The 16,331-nt window shown below is 48.2% G+C and overlaps 1 protein-coding gene across 1 annotated transcript in view; it reads left to right on the top strand.

Annotated features, from left to right (window-relative positions):
- The window catches only part of LOC136566656 (E3 ubiquitin-protein ligase TRIM58-like), a 58,058-nt gene extending 42,668 nt beyond the window's left edge, over positions 1 to 15,390 (top strand). The window contains 6 exon segments of the mRNA XM_066565896.1: positions 7,390 to 7,542; positions 7,820 to 7,987; positions 9,799 to 9,963; positions 10,866 to 11,030; positions 13,849 to 13,894; positions 14,826 to 15,390. Of these exon segments, the coding sequence (XP_066421993.1) occupies positions 7,390 to 7,542; positions 7,820 to 7,987; positions 9,799 to 9,963; positions 10,866 to 11,030; positions 13,849 to 13,894; positions 14,826 to 15,390 (1,262 nt within the window).
- The last annotated feature ends 941 nt before the right edge of the window (positions 15,391 to 16,331 follow it).

Below are 16,331 nucleotides of genomic sequence, written 5' to 3'. Positions count from 1 at the left end.
GGGATTCCAGCCTGCAGATGATCAGAAATTGTGGAGCTGAGGGTTATGGTCTCCTGAGCAGCCCTGATTCGAACAAGAGCCAGAGCTGTCCTGCCCCTCTGGTCCTGGGGAATCCAGCCGTTTGAAGTCAGATGTTCTCTCCCCTGGCGAAGCCAGGGAAGATCTAAGCCAAGACAACTGTGCCCTGTCCAGCTCTGCCCCAGTGCCAGGAGCATTTCCCTGTCTGCATTGGCAGTTGACATTGTCACAGCCACCTTGCTGCTGGTGACACAGGGCTGCAAAAGGGCAAGGCCAGCTGGGGAGGTGCATGAAATGGCTCTGGATATGCTTTTATGCATTTATTTTTTTCCTTTTTCCCAAAATAATCCCATCCTGTACAACTTATATCATCCTGTTTTCTCCCTCTAATCTATTACTTTCAGTTGTTCCCCACTGTGACTCCTACCCCTGTTTCCTTCACACCAGTACATTTTCTGATGGATTTCAGCCAGATGCTCACTCACAGACAATTTTGAGCTCACCTCTCCTGAAAATGTAGTTGGAATAGGATACAATGTAGTTGGTCAGGATACAATCATTCCTTGCACCATCTCTTCCACAAAGCCACTGGACAATCCCGAAGTGCAGTGGAGAAAAATCACAGATGGGCACAGAGAGGACATCTACACACGTAGGCAGTTTAGGGGTGAACAGATGCAGAAATACCATGGATGGATATCAGTGCCAAGAGATGGATTTGACACTGGGAATGTGTCCCTGACACTGAAGAACGTCCAGCCAGCACTGTGATATCCAGGGATCAGATTGTTGATATGGCCGCCAAGCTCAGCATTGCAGGCTGGAGACTTTCTGGGCTGGGTAGGGAAGGGGGGAAACTCTTACAGAAGGAAAAGAGCTCTCCAAAATATCACTGTCCCCCAGCTGATGCCCCCTCATATGACCCAATACATCACCTCCCCACTCCCAGCATAGGCCACCTGTCAAGATGTTCTGCAACTTCCATGCCTAGCCTGAGCCCTGTTCTGACCCACATGGGGCTGGAAAATTGCAATAATCCCTGCTGGGAGGTGTGAGGCTACCTGACAGATATCCAAGCGCTCAGCATCCCGGCTGTGGGACTGATGGGAATGAGGCCCTCTGTCTTGTGACTTCTCAGCTGGGGTAAGGGCTAAGGAGATGTTCTGTGCTGCCAGTTCCCCCCAGCTGGACAGTCAGCACCATTTGTGTGCAGGTATTGATAATGTCAGATGGAGCTGGTGAACCTTGATTCACTGATGAAAAAGAGCATAGAATGATGGAATCAGGGGATCTTCGAATCATGCAAAAGCATGAGTTGGAAGGGACCTTAAAGAATTTCTCATTTGAACTTCCCAGCCATGGGCAGAAGCAAATGCTGTCCAACCTGGCCTTGAATACTTCCAGGGATGGGACATCCACAGCTGCTCTGGGCAAGCTGTGCCAGTGCCTCACTCTTAGTCAAGAATTTCTTCCTAAGATCAAATCTAAATCCCCTCATCCAAAGGGGATTAGAGATGCTTTTGGGAAAGGAGAGAGAAAAAGCTTCAAGGCAGCGCCCATTTCCTACTATTACACAGGACAAATTCCTATGAAATCCAGCTTTGACCAGGAGTGTGACTCTGAATTGTGTGTGGTGCATCCCACCTCATCACACTGGTGAAGCTTTGGCACAGTTCCTGTCAGTGACCATCTGTGCCCACCTGTAGTTCTGGCATGGAATGGGGAGGTGCCTGGGCTCTACTGTGCTGTGCCCTGCTTTACCAATCCTCAAAATTGGATGGGGATCCTACAGAGTCATTCCAAAAGAAGAATACAAAGCACACACCTTCTCCCTGCCTGCTCCATGAAATAATGGGGAGCTGAGAAGCAAATCCATCCCACACCATAGCTCTCTCTAAGCCAAAGGAAATTTGGCATTTATGGCAGATGAAGTGCGGGATGACAGAAAGACCAATGTAAAGGTTTTGTGAAAGACTGACAAACTGGCCGGAAACTCTGGGTTAAGAAAGAGCTGTGAATCAAAGGAAGAGCTGCTTTCAAGGAAATAAACTTCTCCCACTAACAAACTCCCTTGTCTTTAAGGTACCAGTGTAGTGTTCATTGAAATTTAGGGCCCCCAAGGGCAAGGGCTAGAACTTGGCTGCAGATCACACAGATGGTTTCCAGAACCTGTTGTCCAGTGGGTTACTGAGGATGGGCAGGGGCTCTCTGCAGACACTGAAAGTAACCAGGACAGTGAGAAGTTCTTCAGTGTGTGTAGCTGAGTCACAGTTACAGGAGAGTAAGTGGGAAAAGTCACCTGTCAAATCCTGAGCCCACTGGTACAGATGGAGAAGAAAAATACTGTGCGCATCTCAGGTGAGTTCTGTTGTCCCCAGAAGTCTTTGCTGGAGGCTCACTGTTTTAGGAGCCCTGTGAGGCCCATTCCAGTGCTAGGGAAGGCAACAGCAATCCAGTTCAGCCAGACCCATCCCAGAGCACCACGGGGCACTGCAGGCAGGACAGGTTGCAGTGTGAGATGAGCAGGATCCCTCTTGCCCCTAGGGATGTGCACATCCCGAGGGAAGGCAGGCTCTGACCACCTGTGTAGGATTGTGACTATTTCTCTATTTATCTCTACAAAATCTCTTGGGGTGGGTTTTTTTCCCCAAAGGAATTTTGGAATTTTTTTTCCCCCAAAGGTTCTGTTTTTCCAGGTGCATCTCAGTGGGTTCTTGCCTCCTGGATACAGCTCCCTTTATTCCTTCTCACACTGGCTGCTGGTGCTGTTCTAGTATTTCAAGGTAAGGCCTCTTGGTTCACAGGACCTCATGTTCTTAGATGTGAGGCTGCAGGATGTAATTTCTCAGCCTCTTGTAAGACTACTCTCTGACAAATAGGATGAAATACCATGTAGGGTCTACTTCTGGCTCACAGATGCATTAGCTTCCACTCAGCTCAAATTCTGAGTTCTCCTGCAGGTAGAATTTTGCCATCTGTCATCTAGAGGCAGAAGAAAGATGCCTCTGCATGCATGAGAGCTTGGGTGGACCATGGCATCTACAGGCAAGAGAAAGAAGGAGGATGGGATTGAGGTACTTTTTTTGGGGTGAATTAGAATGGTCCCTTCCTCTGCCTCCATTGGTCTCATTCTTCCCAATGCTTCCAGTGGAGCTCATTCATCAGATCTGGACCTATTTTCCTAGAAGTGTCAGTGGTGCCTCCCACCTTGGCAAGGGCCTGTCCAGAGATCTCTGCCTCTGCAGCCATGGCTGGGGACAAGTCTCATTTCCCTAGTCCAGTGGCAGGTGTTCCAGCTCTGTGGTGTCTGAGGGCACAGCTATGCTCAGTCCTTTCTGGGGGGCTTTTGTGGACTTGGTTTTCCTTCCTGGTTGGGAGCTGGAGCAGGGCCCTGCCAAGCCTTGGGAACCTGTGGCAGAGTGTCATGGCCAAGGGCCCACACCAGTGCCTCATTGCTCATGGCAAGGCAGGCAGGACTGACCGCTCCCCAAAAGCTGTACTGACTTCACACCAGTTGCCTCTCTCAAGCTCTGTGCCTTCAGCCTCATCTCCATTTCTGTCTGTATTATGGTTTAGGAATGGAACTCCCCAATTCACTGCTCCCACTTAGACTCCCTAATGACACACCATACTTTCAGTCCCCTATTCTTTCTCTCTTCCTGCTGCTACAGGATGGAGTTGAGAACAAAAGATGAAGATCATGGTTTTAGACAAGAATAATTTACTGGAATCAGCAATGAGATAAGAAAAAAAAAACAATAACAAGAACAATATTAATAATGGAAGTGTAAAAAAAGAGAGAGTCATTCGTATGCAAAATCCACATCAAGGACGCCATGACAATAAACAAGTACAGGATGACTTCCCTCCCTGCCCTTTCTTTTTGACCAGAAGGAATCCCTTTTCCCCAGAAGAGACAGTGTCCCTTTCCACTTCCCCCCAACCCCATGCCAATGATGTGAGTTTGTAACAAATCACATTAGGGTCCTGGTCATGCCCCTTTCCCAGCCACTGCAAAAATTAACCCTGTCCTGGCCTGAACCAGGACATTTTCCACCACTTAATCTATACCATCTACTCATTCAAACATCCTACACCCTCCAACATACATACATAAACATTCACATATATATGTGAAGTATGTTTGTATGCATAAGTATACAAACATAGGTATCATCTCCATAGTCAACAGCCATCCCACCAAGATGTCTGCTGACTTCATTTTATCAATGACTGTGGGTTCTTTCTGTCCTAGATGTCTTCCAGAGCAGGAGGGTTGGTGTCTTGTCAGTTGTTTGGCTGCATCAGGACCAGCCACCTGGTGTATCTAGAATGGTTCCATATTCATTGCCTATGGTAGTTATGACAAACAATGGAAGCAGAGAGGGCTCTAGGCAGACTTTAGAGACCCTTTGTTACACCCTGAATACTTAAATCCAGGGGTTAAACTCAACGTTCCTTGATTGTAGCTAGCACAATGGAGAAATAAATCCCCACCAGATATTCTCAAGAGCTGAAAATCACACAAAAGTTTACTGCAAAAATATAGAAGATTAAGCAAGCTTTGGCAAAAGGATTAAATACAACATGAAATTCAACATGAAACCACTTATAGTGGCATTACTTAGCATTAGTTTGATAGCAACTTCATTAACTTAGCCCATTTACTTAGCCCACTTAACCTAGAAATGTTTAAATCCTTAAGATGTGAAGTTACCCACAAAGTTCCATGAAAAGATAATTAGGAGAAGACAGAGAGAAAGACAGAAAAGATATATAAAAACCACAGGCATAGCTACCAACTCCTAGGGTTATGACATTGGCAAGACCAGAACCCCAAAAAAGCCAGCAAGGCCAGACAGTTTGGTACTGGATGGTCATCCCTTTTAATCCCTTGGCACTTTGTGGGCCCCACCTCCTAGATGGGATTTCTGGAACTTCAGCCAATCAGAGGCTGAGCAGGAAATTCCCCCTGCTGTTTGATTGATTGATTGACAGCTCAGTCAATCTGAGGGGTCTGGGGGCAGGGCGCTGTCTTACCTGAAAGAAAGGCCTGACCTGCCTCCAAATACACACTCACACACACACACACATACACACACACACACGTGCACGCGCGCGGGCGTGCGCATGCACCCACACATGGACGCACACATGGGCGCACACAAGGACACACACATACACATACACAGAGACACACACAGACAGATACACAAACACAGACAGACACATACAGGGACAGAGACACACACAGACACAGAAACGCAGAGACACAGACACACAGACAGATACAAACTTAGACACACACAAACAGATACAAACAGACACACGCACAGAAAGACACACACAAACAGATACAGACAGACACAAAGACACACAGACACATGCACACAGACACATACAGACAGAGACAGAGAGATTCACACATGGACACAGAGACACACACACACAGACATATGCACAGATACATACACAGATACACACACGGACACAGAGACAACCAGAAACACAAACACAGACACCGGCACATAGACACACAGAGACACAGACAGACACACACAGGGACACAGACACACAGACAGACACAGAGACAGCACAGATGCACAGACAGAGACACACAGACACAGACACACAGGCATGCACACACAGAGACAGACACGGAGACGCAAAGACACACATACACATACACACATACAGACACACAGAAAAGAATTGGCTTGAGACACTAAACTTACCCAGTCTCTGACATCTTTCCAGTAGCTAAAGGTAGCTTACAAGAAGGCTGGAGAGGGACTTCTTACAAAGGCACAGATTACTAGGACAAGGTGGAATTGATTTTAAGCTGTAGGAGGGTAGATTTAAATCAGATAATAGGAAGAAAATCTTCCCTGTGAGGGCGATGAGGCCCTGGCACAGATTGCTGTAGGAGCTATGGATATCTCATCCCTGGAAGGGTTCAAGGCCGGGTTGGATAAGGCTTGGAGCAATGTGGTCTAGTGGAAGGCTGGAAAGAGATGATGGTGGATTGGAAAGAGAGGTCTATAAGGTGTCTTAAAACCCAAACCATTGTTTGATGAGTTGACTCTGCAATTCTGCATTTCTATGAGACTCATTCTCTTGTTAGACTATCAACAGATGACCAAGGGGAGGTTCTATGTGACACAAAGAGAAGCCTTTCCATCGGCCTTCTCTGAAGGATCAGTGCCAGCACATACCCACAATCCTTGGAAAAAAACCTGTGCCAAGCAAGAAGATGCATGAGGGTCTAGTGCAGTGCAATCAAACATCTCGCCCCTCTGGAAATTCCCATTTACACTGTCCTCCAACAAGTCCTTTGTTATATTTCCCATCCCCATGCAGATGCTCAGGACTCCAGGTTCCCAGGTGCAGAGCTGCCCCAAAAACGGGCTTTTCCCAGCACTGACCAGGACAGCCTGGACTCTTCTGGATCCCATCCTCCCTGGGATCTAAGGCCATCTTTTCTCCCATTCCCATTCTTTCCAGCTGGGATGCTGGCAGAGGAATGTTCTTTGCTCACTTGGCAAGCAGCATAGCCTGGGCTCTCCCCTGTGGCCAGACCATTGGGGAGTGAGAAGGCAATGGGGTCCCTTTCAATATTCCTCACCAGCAGCACAGGAGCTTCAAGCTCATGTTTAGAAGGGCTCACAGTGGTGCTGAGACTCCTTTCAACAGGTAAAAACTGTAGTGGAAAAAAAGTTTCCATGTCACAAGACTGCAGGTCCAGAAGAGAGGCCAAGGCTCCTTCCCAGAGCAAACTCTTGGTGGAAGAGGATCTGAAAGCCAAGGAAGAGATCAGTAAGAGTGCCTACAGATCCATCAGAATGTGAAGTCCCCATCTTTGTTTTTCAGGGCTGAGTTATTTTCCAAGGCCTCTGAATTAGAAAGGATTGTCTGAGGAAAGAAAAGTCTGGAGAGTATAAATTAGAAATAGGCAGGACATGAGGAAACTTGAATGAATTGAATTTCTTGTGCCCTTCCCACATAAAGAAAGAAAAAGGAAAAAAAAAAATAGATAAGCAAGGCCATTCCCCATCAGGCCTTTATCTTTTTGGAAGCAAACACTGCTCCACAATCAAACTGACTTGTGAGTTAGTCCTTGGAGTGTGTGCCTTGTGCAGAATTTCCTTGGGAGCAGCTCTTATGTTCCATGCCAGTGGAACACCTTTGATTGCTGATATGGCAACTGGAGGTCATCAAGGTCCCTTTTCTCTCCCCTGTCCTTGAAGGTGGTGAAAGAACAGCGTCTTCTTGTTCTTTTCTAGGAGCAAAGGCCTATGTCACTAGAGGAACAAGTCCTTGCCTCAGGGGAGGAAAAATCATTACCTCTGTGACACCAGTCTTTTTTCACAGGAAGGAGAGTGGACTCTCTGGAAACTGTTTGGCTGAAGAACCACCAGCACCTCTACCAAAAAATTCAGACTCTGCAGGAAGCTTTCCAGAATGAGCAGGAGTCCACTCGGTGTGATATTCAGCTCCTCAAAACAGACCTGGTGAATGAATTAGGTGAGCAGGGCCATTCCCCAGCAGGCTGCCGTTTCCCTGGAGGCAAAAGCTGCTCTACAGGCAAACTGTCCTGGGTGATTGCCCACCACAGCTTCTCAAAGCAGATGGAGAAGTACAATCCTTATGTGGGGAATAGCTTTTTTGATCAAGAATACTCAAAGGGAAAACCTGAAGAGACTCTCTGGCATTGAATTTAAATCAGGACACTGCTCTCTCCCTCAAGAAGGTAATGAGAGTGTCCCAATGACACTGTTCTTTTTCTTCTTTTTCTTTATAGGATTGACAGTAGAGGCAAATACTACAAACCCTTTGGAATCCATGTGGAAGAAGGACCTCCATGAAGTGTCCCAACAAGTTCAAACTCTGCAGAAAGCTTTTCAAAACACCCAGCTGTACACACAGCGAGACCTTCAGATGATGAGAACAGACCTGAAGGATGAACTAGGTAAGCAGGGCCATTCCTCAGCAGGACTTCCTCTCCCTGAAGGTCAATCTGACTCTACAGGTAAACTGACCTGTGAGTTAATCATTTGCCTTTTGTCAGAGTGGGCAGAACTTCCTTGGGAGCAGCTCTTATATCCCAGTCATCTGGAACACCTTTGATGCTGAGGTGGCAACTGGAGATGGTCAAGGTCTCTCTTCTCTCACTTGTTGTAGAAGGGAGTGAAAGAACATCACCTTATTCCTTTTTAAGAGGAAAGTTTTGTGTCATTAGTGGGAAAAGACCTCACCTCAAGGGAGAAAAATCATTGTCCCAGTGACACCAGTTTTTTTTCACAGGAAGGACAGTGGAGGCAAATGTCACAGGGAATATAGCACTCATGTGGCAGAAGGACCTCCTGCATCTCTCCCAACAAATTCAAACTCTGAAGCAAACTTTCCAGAACATGAAGGTTGCTATACAGCGTGACCTTCAAATGATCAGAGTAGACCTGGAGAACAAGCTAGGTGAGCAGAAGCATTTCCACAACAGGCCTTCATACCTCTGAAGGCAAAGGCTGCCCTACAAGCAAACTGTCCTGGAACTTGTCCGCCACATCTCCTCAAGGGGGATGGGGAAAGACAGCCCTTACACAGGAAACAGTTTTTGTGCTCTGTGACACCACACAATCTTCATAACAAAGAATATTATCTCCCAAGAGTACTCTCTGGAGAGATAGAGTGGGATCATTCCTACCCTCCATCCTTCCCAGGAGGCCTTGGTCAAGCCATTAGGAAGACCCACAGGGAGTGGGAGAAGCCTAAGAGAGCCCTAAGAGATGCTTTGACAGGGATTTCATATGACCAGCTGTAATGACAAGCTTTTGGGCATTGTCATTACAGATCAATGGTCTCTCCCTCAAGAAATCCATGAACCACGAAACCTTTGTCCTAATGAAAATGTTCTTTCTTCTCAGAAGGGACAGTGCAGGCAAAAACAAGCACCTTAGAATCCAGGCTGGAGAAAGACCACCATGAAGCCTCCCAACAAATTCAAACTCTGCAGGAAAATTTCCAGAACAGATATGAGACCACACAGCGTGACCTTCAGATGATCAGAACAGACTTGGAGCATGACCTAGGTAAAGTAGGCCATTCCCCAGCAGGCTTTCATCTCTCTGAAGAAAAAAGCTGTTCTACAGGCAAACAGTCCTGTGAACTCATTCTCCACAGCTCCTCAAAGTGGTTGAAGAAGGAGAGTCCTTACATGGAAAACCAGTTTTCTGCTCCGTGACACTGAAACACCTCCAAGTTGAAGAGCCCATGATGAGCCCCACCCCATGCTCACCTGCTTGGCTAGGGGGCATCTCCATTGCCAGTGCATGAGGTGGGGGCAGGGGAGGGCACTGGCAGCACCCAGAACTCTCTGCCAAATGTCCAGGGACCTTGCCCTGGGCAGGCACAGGGTCCATATCCAATCTCGGGAACCACTGACCCAGGCTGAGGTACAGTGAGCATTCCTGGGACCACAATGGTGTCTGAGGGACAGGTAGGGGATGTCCCACCACACCTTCCTCATGAAAAAGAGTGTTGTTTCCCAGGGCCCACACATGTTGTCTGGAGGGATGGATTGGGGTCAGTGCTGCCTTCAGTGCTGCCCAGCAGGCCTTGGTCAAGCCTTTAGGGAGGACCACAGGGAATGGGAGAGTCCTAAGGAAAGATGCCCTGGGGCAGGAAGTTTAGATCAGAGCTTTCAGGCATTGTGATTACAGGTTGCCAGTCTCCCCCTCAAGACAGCAATGAGACTGTTCCAGTGAGATGGTTCTTTCTTCACAGGAAGGACAGTGGAAGCAAACACAAGGGCTATGGAATCCATGTGGAAGAAGGACCTTCTGCAGCTCTCCCAGCAAATGCAAACTCTACAGGAAGCATTCCAGAACATGGAGGGGTCCACACAGTGTGACCTGCAGATGATAAGAGCAGACATGAAGAATGAACTAGGTAAGCTAGGGCATTCCCCAGCAGGCCTTCACCTCTCAAAAGGCAAAAGCTGCTTTATAGGCAAACTTTCCTGAGAGGATATCGTCTGACAGCTCCTAAAATGGGATGGGGAAGGACAGCCCTTACATGCGTAATAGACTTGTCATTCATGCCACTGGAACACCTCCATGCTAAAGTGTTCTCTGCAGGGGCTCAAGGTCCCTCTTCTCTCCCTTGCTTCTAAGAGAGTTTGAACTCTGAGTCCTCTAACTGCCTGATAGTCGATAAGGTTTCCCCTTGAACCCTTGTCCCTGTCTCTGTTGCTTTCCCCACTACCCTTCTGCTACAGCCCCACTCCTGATGCTACACAGGGTGAAGCCAGGCTGTGCACACCCTGCGTGTCCATGCCCATGATGAGCCCCACCCCATGCTCACCTGCTTGGCTAGGGGGCATCTCCATTGCCAGTGCATGAGGTGGGGGCAGGGGAGGGCACTGGCAGCACCCAGAACTCTCTGCCAAATGTCCAGGGACCTTGCCCTGGGCAGGCACAGGGTCCATATCCAATCTCGGGAACCACTGACCCAGGCTGAGGTACAGTGAGCATTCCTGGGACCACAATGGTGTCTGAGGGACAGGTAGGGGATGTCCCACCACACCTTCCTCATGAAAAAGAGTGTTGTTTCCCAGGGCCCACACATGTTGTCTGGAGGGATGGATTGGGGTCAGTGCTGCCTTCAGTGCTGCCCAGCAGGCCTTGGTCAAGCCTTTAGGGAGGACCACAGGGAATGGGAGAGTCCTAAGGAAAGATGCCCTGGGGCAGGAAGTTTAGATCAGAGCTTTCAGGCATTGTGATTACAGGTTGCCAGTCTCCCCCTCAAGACAGCAATGAGACTGTTCCAGTGAGATGGTTCTTTCTTCACAGGAAGGACAGTGGAAGCAAACACAAGGGCTATGGAATCCATGTGGAAGAAGGACCTTCTGCAGCTCTCCCAGCAAATGCAAACTCTACAGGAAGCATTCCAGAACATGGAGGGGTCCACACAGTGTGACCTGCAGATGATAAGAGCAGACATGAAGAATGAACTAGGTAAGCTAGGGCATTCCCCAGCAGGCCTTCACCTCTCAAAAGGCAAAAGCTGCTTTATAGGCAAACTTTCCTGAGAGGATATCGTCTGACAGCTCCTAAAATGGGATGGGGAAGGACAGCCCTTACATGCGTAATAGACTTGTCATTCATGCCACTGGAACCCCTCCATGCTAAAGTGTTCTCTGCAGGGGCTCAAGGTCCCTCTTCTCTCCCTTGCTTCTAAGAGAGTTTGAACTCTGAGTCCTCTAACTGCCTGATAGTCGATAAGGTTTCCCCTTGAACCCTTGTCCCTGTCTCTGTTGCTTTCCCCACTACCCTTCTGCTACAGCCCCACTCCTGATGCTACACAGGGTGAAGCCAGGCTGTGCACACCCTGCGTGTCCATGCCCATGATGAGCCCCACCCCATGCTCACCTGCTTGGCTAGGGGGCATCTCCATTGCCAGTGCATGAGGTGGGGGCAGGGGAGGGCACTGGCAGCACCCAGAACTCTCTGCCAAATGTCCAGGGACCTTGCCCTGGGCAGGCACAGGGTCCATATCCAATCTCGGGAACCACTGACCCAGGCTGAGGTACAGTGAGCATTCCTGGGACCACAATGGTGTCTGAGGGACAGGTAGGGGATGTCCCACCACACCTTCCTCATGAAAAAGAGTGTTGTTTCCCAGGGCCCACACATGTTGTCTGGAGGGATGGATTGGGGTCAGTGCTGCCTTCAGTGCTGCCCAGCAGGCCTTGGTCAAGCCTTTAGGGAGGACCACAGGGAATGGGAGAGTCCTAAGGAAAGATGCCCTGGGGCAGGAAGTTTAGATCAGAGCTTTCAGGCATTGTGATTACAGGTTGCCAGTCTCCCCCTCAAGACAGCAATGAGACTGTTCCAGTGAGATGGTTCTTTCTTCACAGGAAGGACAGTGGAAGCAAACACAAGGGCTATGGAATCCATGTGGAAGAAGGACCTTCTGCAGCTCTCCCAGCAAATGCAAACTCTACAGGAAGCATTCCAGAACATGGAGGGGTCCACACAGTGTGACCTGCAGATGATAAGAGCAGACATGAAGAATGAACTAGGTAAGCTAGGGCATTCCCCAGCAGGCCTTCACCTCTCAAAAGGTAGAAGCTGCTCTACAAATGTCCTGTGATCTAGTTATTTGCCTTCTCTGAGTGGGTGCATGAGGCAGAACTTCATTGTGAGCAGCTCTTTGTCCCATCACAGTGGAACATCTTTGATGGTGAAATGGTGTTGGGAGTCAGTAAAGGTTTGTTTTCTCTCCATCACATTTGGAGGAAGTAAAAGCACAGCGTCTTTTTGGTCCTTTCTAAGAAAGGTCCGGTGTAATTTGTGGTACTGTACCTCATCTCAGGTGAGGCAAAACCACTCTTCCACTGACACAAGTCTTCTCTTACAGGAAGGAGAGTGAAGGAAAATACCTCAAGGGTCTTGGAATCCATGCAGCTGATGGACATCCAGCGGCTCTCCCAAGAAATCCAAACTCTGGAAAAAACTTTGCAGGGCACATTGCAGTCCACAAAATATGACTTAGGTGAGCAAGGCCTTTTCCAGCAGAACTTCATCTCTCTGAAGGCAAAAGCTGCTTTACAGGCAAATTGTCCTGTGAGCTTCTTGTACACAGCTTCTCAAAGTGGATGGAGAGGGACAGATTTTCTTGGCAAGTAGCTCTTGTGTCCCCACCTGCAAAGACACCTGAACACTGAAATGATGACAGCAGGTGGTCAAGGTTCCTCTTCATTACCTTGTCTTTGAAAGGAATGTGTAGTTTGGGCTCTCTATGACTCAATATGTGGTAAAGGAGCCCACCTCCATGCCTTTAGTATTGTCTTCTTGCTTTCCCCACTTCTCTTCCCCTTAAGAGAAACAAACATTGTTGTCTCCCACAGCCTATAACTGCTGTTTGGAGAGATGGAGGGGGCTGATCCCAACCCTCCATCCTGCCCATCAAGCCTTTCTCAAGCCTTTGGGAATGCTCACAGGACCTGCGCACCGTCCCCAGCCCTCCAGCAGTCAATCCATCCGAACCAGTTCTAGTGAGCTGGGAGAGTCTTTGTCCTCCTTTTTCCAGAGCCCATGTGCCCCAGAACACTGGGAGCTGGAGACTTCAGGGAAGGAAGGACCACCAGGAGTGTGAGAGTCCCAGATGAAATGTAGGGGCTCAGGCCTTGGGCAGCCCTGCTCCTCTTCCCCCTGGCCCAACAGTGCTCAATCACTTTGACAGGGTCTCCAGGGTTAACTGGTGCAGGAAAGTCACCTTTGCTTCCTGGCAAGTCTTTCTCTGTGAAAGCCTTTACTTTAGGGTCTGGCCATTCCTCTGGCCTCTCTTTCCCATTTGAAAAGGAAAGAGAGGCTGAGCTCATCTCATGGCACATTTTAGTCCTCCTCGGTCCTCAGAGGAAGCAAGTTGGAGGCACATGCCCCATGTCTGGAAAACAAAATTATCACACACCCTGATGTACTGTTTTCTCTGGGATTCTTTGACGAAATGAGAGTAGAACTGGTTAAGAGAACAGTGTATGTGTGTGTGTGGTGAGGGAGTAGGAGAGCATGGGCGTGGCATCAGTGTCATGAAGGAGAGAGAGCTGGGTGTCATGTTAAGAGATATCCTCAATCCCATTCTGTTTGATTGTGTTGTCAGCGCCCCAGCAACACTAAGAGCCTTGTGTCTGACTGTACTGTCAGGGTCAGAGTAGGGAAGCATGAGAGTGGCCTCATTGTCACCAAGGGGGAAGAGTTGGCCAATTTTGCTTCATTGCCAGAGCAAGCCTTGACAAATCCACTGATTTCCTGCTTTTCTCCTTTCCCACAGATCTTCCAGTCCTACGGTCCTACAAAGGTAAGCATAAGTGAGATGAAGAAGTGAGTACTCAAGAGCCCGAGTGCAGCTCTGGAAAACACACCCAACCCCCTCAGATAGCTGTTTGGTGAAGAACACACTCAGGGAAGGGTGGTTGGCTGACTTTTTGATGTTATGTGCTGCCCAAGGCCCTGCCTGTGTTCGTCAGGAGCCTTCTCAGGTGGGGGGAGCAGGCACAGCTGGCTTGCAGTGGCCACTGCAGCTCCAGCTCTCACTTCTGATTTGGCTCTTGGGCCTCTCAGGAAAAGTGTCTGAAGCTGATCTTGCTTCACAGCAGAAGCAGCTCCTTCTCCTTTCAATCAGAATTGAGCTAGAGGACCTCAGTTTGTGACACTGCACCTTGCTTGAATCCTACCAGGGTTCTTCCCATCCCCTGATGCATGTAGAAAGCTGAGGCAAGAAACATTCCCTTATCCTTGTGGCACTGCAGGGTACTCTTCCACTCTAATCCATGTGCAAGCAGTATCATACACTGGTTATTGAGAAAAAAAGTGCTTAAAACTTGAAAATCCCCTTCAGACTTTGGCAAGGAGTTAATCCAAACCTAATTACTGCTGGCAGCCAAACCTAATTCCATCTGCTGCCAACTCCTGGTCCTTTCCCTCAGGCCACTCCCTGCCAGCAATGCAGAGATGGAGGCAGAGAAGGTTGAGCAGCACAGCCTCCTCCTTGGAGCTGCCTGCTGTAGTCCCAGGAGCACTGGAGGAGTGCCTGGCATTTGGTATGTGCTGGCTGCCACTCTCTCTGGCAGAAAGGGACATGGCAGGAGGGGAGGGAGAAGCTTGAGGTGTCCTAAGACAAGAGGCTGCTGAGTGCACCTGAGCATAGAGGGGGGGAAGGACAAATGAGAGGGGGATGAAGGCAGAGAAGGGACAGGTTCAGAAAAGCAGAGCTTGTGTTTTCTGCTCCTAATGGCCTGACTTGACCATTGCAGGAGATGTCATCCTGGATGCTGACACAGCTCATCCGAGATTGGAAATCTCTGCCGATGGGAGGACAGTGAAAGATACTGGTGTCATCAGATTCTTGCTCAGAAATCAGAAGAGATTTGATTCCCATCTGTTTGTGTTGGCAAAGGAAGGATACACTTCCGGGAAACACTATTGGGAAGTAAATGTTGGGACAAGAAGAAACTGGGCCTTGGGTATTGCCTGTGAATCTGTGGCTCGCAAAGGGACTTTGACTCTGTGTCCTGAGAATGGCTTCTGGGTTATTGCATGTGTAGATGGGCAAGATTATTTGGCCTGCACGAATCCTTGGACCTCTCTGACTGTGACTGGCTATTTGTCAAAGATTGGGATCTTCTTGGACATCCCAGCCAAGAAGGTTTCTTTTTATGATGTCTTTAAGGCAGTAGCTTTGTACACTTTGAGCATTGCTGATGGCAGCAGACAGGAAGGCAAATTCCTTCCCTTCTTCTCTACAGGCCTTGCTGCTGCTGAGCCTGACACTGAACCACTAGCAATACTGCAGTTTTCTGATGATGATGAGTAGTTTACTCTGCATTTCAAAGGTCAATACTGTGATTGAATCACATTGTAATCAGGCTGCTGATTTGTGTCTTCTGAACAAAAGTATTGAATGAGAGGACAAATCTGCCATAGCAGTCAGCTTTCTAAATTATGCATCAGAATGAAAAGTTTTTTGAGGGAAACTTTATTTTGTCAAGGGAAATAAATTTTCTTTCATGATAGTATGAAAAGAGCACTTGTGCAATGTGAATTTTCCTGAAAAATTACTATCTTGGGATTTTTTTTTTGATCTCATAAAATTTTGGGGTTTTTTGTTTGTTTTGTGTCAGTGACACTCCCCCTCAATCCCCCAGACTTTGGGATCATCAGGATGAGTGAGAGCCAGACCAGGGTTTCCAGTGAGAGCTGGGGGCAGAGTGGGGGGCAGAGTGAGGGGCAGGCTTCTTGGCTGGCTGGGCAGCTGGTTTCTCTGACTATAGATACTGTTGTTCTGTGGGTTTGACCTGTTTCTTTTTGTTTCTTTTCCTTCCTCTGTTTTTTCTGGATCAATATTAGTGTATATCCTGGAAGTAGCCCTTAGGCATTCTGCAGAAACAGTTAGAGTCTCATGAGGTTCTTATTTCACCTCATAAAGTTAAGAACAAATGATTTACCTTGGCATTGCTTGTTTAAAGCCAAATAATATCCATTTTTGGTATTGTCCCAGGAAATCCTTCCCTTCCCTGATATTGGGGTCTCAAAGGGAGTCCAGGGAGGGAAAGTGCTCTTCAGCAGTTTCTGGTAGCCTGCCCTCTGTGTCTATAATGTTCACCTCCTTCCTAGTAGTGTGTAGTACCGTCTCTTTTTCTGTAGAATCGACTAGATTATCTAGCAGAACCTGTATATCCAGTCAGTTTGGGTACTGAGAATGGTTTCAAATATTTTAGGTAGTCTCTCCAGATATTCTCTATAAAGAAGAGGTGA

The sequence above is a fragment of the Molothrus aeneus genome, chromosome 26 (assembly GCF_037042795.1).
Source record: "Molothrus aeneus isolate 106 chromosome 26, BPBGC_Maene_1.0, whole genome shotgun sequence".
Lineage (NCBI taxonomy): Eukaryota > Metazoa > Chordata > Aves > Passeriformes > Icteridae > Molothrus > Molothrus aeneus.
The sequence above is the reverse complement of the archived record's forward strand: the minus strand, read 5'-3'. Positions and strand labels throughout refer to the sequence as shown.